This window comes from Chinchilla lanigera, unplaced genomic scaffold (assembly GCF_000276665.1).
Source record: "Chinchilla lanigera isolate Chin_1 unplaced genomic scaffold, ChiLan1.0 scaffold00081, whole genome shotgun sequence".
Taxonomy (NCBI): Eukaryota; Metazoa; Chordata; class Mammalia; order Rodentia; family Chinchillidae; genus Chinchilla; species Chinchilla lanigera.
Window position 1 is genome coordinate 154,688 of NW_004955482.1, and position 6,000 is coordinate 160,687.

At 38.5% G+C, this 6,000-nt stretch overlaps 1 protein-coding gene across 1 annotated transcript in view; it reads right to left on the minus strand.

Annotated features, from left to right (window-relative positions):
- LOC102015958 (zinc finger protein 208-like) overlaps nucleotides 1-6,000 on the minus strand; it is a 91,094-nt gene that overhangs the window by 52,612 nt on the left and 32,482 nt on the right. The window contains 1 exon segment of the mRNA XM_005402935.2: nucleotides 2,102-2,165. Coding sequence (XP_005402992.2) covers nucleotides 2,102-2,165 — 64 coding nt within the window.

Genomic DNA, 6,000 nt, shown 5'->3' on the forward strand with positions numbered 1-6,000 from the left:
GGCTATGTAAAACTGGTATGACTACAAATGTTATGACTACATGTGGAAAAAATAAAAACAGACCCTGGAAACTACTAATGTAATGATGGGTACTCTCCCTTGATGTCACCCAGAACCAGTGAACAGGCAGTCTCCTGTATAAGTACCGTGTGCTAACCAACTTGCCACTGGAAGTCCTTGGTCATCTCCTAAGGGTGAGCTGGAATGTAGAACCTTCACCTTACTCATGAATTCCTCATTTAGTTTTGGTTTTTTTATTTTTTTAATTTTTCTGGTTTTTTTGAGATAGGATTTCACTATGCAGTTCAATCTGGCCTTGAACTCCCTTTGGAGCCCAGGCTGGCCTCAAACTCACAGTGACCCTCCTGCCTCAGCCTCCCGAGTACAGTGTTTCTCTTGTTAACCTAACCTACGATATCATTTATTCAAAGACTTCATTCAAGGATAAAAAAATGAGTACTTAATGCTCAAGAAATATTTCTTTCCTATGTGCAGTTTTCTTCTTCCTTTGAACTGTGCAACTTAAACATTCGTACTTCTTTCAAAAATGTAAGAACAAAGTTTGCAGCTCAAATGCACTAATCATGCAGGATACTATGATTTGCATGTAGTATTCAAATTTAAGAACTTTCCAAGGTCCTATAATTAATGTATCATTTTTCCAAATTCACCCCAATCCCAATGTCTGTTCTGACATTGTTTTCTCAATTTTTTAATCACTCATACTTTATTTTCCACTGGAACATTTATTTATTTCTACTAATCCCCTGGAAAATGATGAGGAAGAACAATCAACTTACTTGTAATGTGGTCATTTTCTGTTGCCTGCACAAGATGATTAGCAAATATGAGGCGTGTTGTATTCTGGGTCTCTTCTGCTTCTACCCCAAAGGTGTGGGATGGTCTTAGCTAGGCCTTCTCCACTGTGAATGAATTTTTGGTCCCAGGAAGCCCATTTTCATCTCACATAAGTAGGCTTACTTGTGAGAACCAAGATCTGTGGGTGCAGGACAAATACCTTACAACTAGGAGAAACCTTGTTTACGACACACCTTCTTCCACCCTTGCCAGGGACCTAGGATCACCTAAGGCCAAGGCACGCTTACTATATAATTAAAATTGGCCTCTCAGGAACAGAAGCAAGACACACTAAAATACAATCCAGGTCCCTATCTCTGCAAAGAGAAAGAATTATCACAAATAATTCTGTGATTTATTCCATATTTACAGTGGGCTGTATTCTATATTTAACAGGTGTTATGAAGGAAAAGACAAGATTATTTCAAACCAATTAAATTTTGCAAAGTTTACATGATTTGATTTTAAACATATTTGAATTTCAGTCACCTTTTTCCTTTACAGGCTATGTAATTTTTTTTTTTTCATTCAGACTTACATTCAGACTGAAGAGAAAAACCATACTGTATACTAGACATAGGCCCTTCAAAGTGGACTATACACTTGCTCCCCCACACTCCTTTTTTTGAGAGTCTTGCTATGTTGCCCAAGCTGGGCTCAAGTTTGTCATCCACCTCTCTCAGCCTCCCGTAGTGTTGGAATTACAGGTATAGACTACCGCATCTAGCTTTGGTCATGTGATTTTTGGCAAAAAAAATAGTAACTTTTCTGTGCCTAAGTTTCCTATTAAAATCTTTTATATCGTTCCTATTTTTGTCTGCCAACTTTATGAATTTCTAGAGGAAATGGATTTGAACCTTACATATGATTATATGTGATGAGTTCTTCCTTTAATTCTGTGGATATGTGGACTACATGCGTAAGGCTATGCTACTGAAGGATTATTTCTTTCATCTTTGTGTCATGAAACTCCATACCTCAAATGCTTTCTACCTTAAAATCTATTTTACCTAGGATGAAGTTGGCAACATCAGCATCCTCTTAGCTAGTATTTGTCCCAAATATCATCCACCATACAACTACACTTAAAACTTTAGCTTCATTGTTTGTCTCTTAGAAGCAGCTCAGAGCTCAAATTTGTTTTTAATCCAAAGTAATAATCTGTCTTTGCCTGACAAATTCAATATACTCACAATTATTGTAGTTATTACACCATTTACTATTCTTTATCCTCTTTTCTTGCCTTCAGAGCCTCTATTTCTTTATTTGCTAAAATGGCGATGATAAAGTAGACCTCAGAATGGGATCTGGAGGGGAAAATGATATAGTTACAGTAAGGTGACTGATGCCTTACAACAATTGTAACAGCTAACATATCAGTGTTCTATACATTAGATAACACACCAAGTACTTTTCTCGTCACATACATCACAAGTAATTTAACACAATATCCATTTTACAGAGAGACAAAGGAGACTTAGTGAGTTAGTGTGCCCATGATTACACAACTATTAAGAAGAACTATGTTCTTCTCCTGCTGTGTACAACGTATTTGCTAAGACCAATGCAATGTCATTTGTGTATACACACATACACATGCACACCCAACACATATTCTGCAATTAGCTCTCATTTCCATGCACACATTCTGTCACTTATTCCACAATAACAACAAAGACCAGCACGCCTAACCCCTTTATCATCTTGAAGAACCAAGTTCTTCCCTTCAAGCCTTTTTGAGATCCAAACTTCAGTGCTAAAAACTACCTTCTAGTTATATAAATAACTTTTTTATGGCCTAAATTATGATAGTATCTGCAACTTAAAACAGCTGGTAGCACAGTCATCATTTTAAAAGTACTAAATAATAATTATAAAACTAAAACACTTACAAAATTTTCAAATGTATGCAAGGTAAATAAGAAGTATTACTGCTGATCTCACCACATCACACACATCTCACCACCTTAAGATAACTCTTAAGAGATGCTGGAAGTTGGGGCTGGGAATTTAGCTCAGTGGCAAAGCGCCTGCCTGGCAAGCGCAAGGTCATGAGTTCGGTTCCCGGAAAAAAAAAAAAAAAAAAAAAAAGAGATGCTGGAAGCTATTCTGCTATGGCAAATGGGCTCAGTGGCACACACTGTAATCCTATCACTCTGGGGCTGAGGCAGGAGGACTAAAAGCACTACCCCATCTGGGCAACTTAGTGGCTTAGCAAGACCCTGTCTCAAAATGAAGAGCTGGGGATATAGCTCAGTGTGAAGATCCTGGGTTCAATCCTTAATACCAGGAAGAGAAAAAAAACAAAAACAGAAACCACAAAATGGAAACCAGAGGTATATGGTCACTGTCTTTTCTGGTTGCTGAGACAAAATACACAATGCCCCAAGTTAAAGGTGGAAATGGTTATTTTGGCTCAGTTTATAGAGATGCCAGTCCATAGTCAGCTGGCTTCATGGCAGGGTGTCATGGCAGAGGGGCATCATAGAGAAAAAACTGTTCAGGGCAGGTAGAAGGCAGGAAAAGCAGCAAGCAGCAAATAACAAGCAGAGACCCTCTTTCTGTCCCTTATATTCTATCTAGGCAACCAGCCCTTCAGGCAGGTAGCACTCACACTCAGGATGGGGAACCCTTAATCCTACCCAGAACTAAGAAAAGCCAGTCAGTGTACTAATTTAATAATCACACATCTTTGATCCCAGCATCATACACTCTAGATACAGCTACCTCTGAAAAACCCAACCTATGACCACATGACACTGTGGAGAGAACATCTAAACACAAGCCATAACAGTCATACTGAAAAGCTGGGTTTTTTCCTCATTGCATAAAAACACCTCTCTGTTAGGCATGGTGGCACATGCCTGTAATCGGGGCATTCTGGGAGGCTGAGGCAGGAGGATCCAAGTTTAAGCCTAGCCTTAGCGAATTAGTGAGACCTTATCTCAAAAATTTAATATGGGGGTGAGGGATTGCTAGAGATGTAGCTAAGTGAGAAAAACCTGGGTTCAATCCCCACTACTTCAAAAATGGAAGACAGGAAGGAAGGGAGGGAGGGAGGGAGGGAAAAAGAAAAAAAATTATAGGTCAATAAACATGTCTAGAGTATCAACAGCTTTTTTGTAGTGCTGAGGAGTAAACTCTGGGCCTTGCACACACTAAGCATGCACACTACTACTGAGCTATATATTTAGCTCAATAGCTTTCTTATATAGAACAACAAAAAGGTACAAAATAGGCAGCACCAGGGTGTGCACCTTTTAATTCCAGCTACTCAGGGTGCTCAGGCAAGAGTATTACAAGTCTAGAGTAAATTTTTTTTTTCCAGTTTTTCTGAGACAGTCTTACTATGTAGTTCAGGCCATTGTTAGACTCACCATGTTCCCCAGGCTGGCCTCGAACTTGAGGTGATCCTCCTGCCTCAGCCTCCCAAGTGCTGAGAAAACAGGTGTATACCACCACCCTCTGGCTGTGGGGAGTTTAGTAAGACCTTATCTCAAAAGGTCTGGGGATGTAATTCAGTGTTCCTGGGTTTTATCCCAACTACTAACAAAAACAAAAAGAAAAACGACATTAAATAAATACATATATATTTACAAATAAAACATACACAAACGACAAAAAAACCTATAAACATCATTTCATTTGCATTGTTTTCTTTCACCTTACATAAGAAAAAATATGATACTATAAGCACTAAAACTTTAGTATTCAAAATATTTACTTCAGCAAATAGCCAAATTCACAACATAATTTTTAAGTTTCTTTTATAACCTATTTGGTGAGTAGCTGGGCATGGTAACACATTCCTTTTGAGATCCCATCTCAAAAGCAAAGACAACACCTGATGATGTTTCAGTGAGAACTTGTCAAGAAGAAAGATTTACGTGGAAATGGTGAAGATTTATTGCACAGAACAACAACAGCTGAGAATTTCAGGTGAAAGCAATGTGATAATCAGCACAGTTTAAAGTACTGATAATATTTAAGTTTGTTATTAAAAACATAAACTTTAAGCCTGACTTCACTAAACAACTGTTTCTGTAAGTTGGTCTTCTGTTCAGCCTCACATGTCCCCACAATAAATAGAAACCTAAGCTCTCGCCATAGAATTTGGCCTATTTTAACTTTATTGGTTTTTTTGTTTTTATTTTTTTTTTACCTTGGCAGTTTTCTGTACAACACTGCAGCTCTCTCAGCAATGACAGTTTTCCAACTTATCTTTAGAAGAAAAAGACAACTTCCACTAGCATCCCAAAGTTCAATTTATCTTCTGGTTCTAGGGGGATGTGAGAGAAAAGTAGAGAATAAAATGTCTTTACTTAGTAGTTGTCAGATGTTTACATTTGGGGAGCTTGTAGTAGGGATAGAATCTAGGGGTGCTTTACCACTGAGCTTCATCCTTAACCCTTTTTAAAACTGTTAATACAGGGACCTATTAAGCTGCCCAGGTGGGATTCAAACCTCCCTCAGTGCTACGATTTACAGGTGTGCACCACTGCATTAGGTTCTTTTTGAACATACCAACACCCAGCATAGAACAGCAATAAAACAAAATAGGTTAGGCCACTTCCCAACGTGTGTACCAAAGTCAAGAGTGTCACACCTGGGCCCAGGACTTACTATGTTCACTCCAGAGCCACAATACTTTGCAAGAATAAGTCTGAAGTGCACAAAGGCTTTCAGTGTTTCTGCTTACATTTCCAATATAGAGGCAGCACAGTCCCCTTCCAGAACTGATGACTACAGGACAGACTACTAATAAAGCCAAGAGATAAAGATAAGTTATCAGGAACCCGGTGCAAAAAAAGTCTCCACGTGAATTTAAACTCCCAGGAACAAAAACATTTCAAGTTAAGGAGTGATGTTAATAATGCAATAAATGTAAGTAGCATGTTCCTAATTTTTTAAAGGAAATATGAAAAGGTAAAATTTAAAACACATGTATGTTTACAAAGAGGAAAAATGCGGTCAGACCTCCTGTCACTGCATCATAAGTGATGTCTAATCTGTTCAAGGTGTTGGGGCTGGGGATTTAGTTCAGTGGCAAAAGTGCCTGCCTGGCAAGCGCAAGGTCGTGAGTTCGGTTCCCGGTACCGGAGAAAAACCAAAAAAAAAAAAACAAAAAACCCAAGGTGCTGC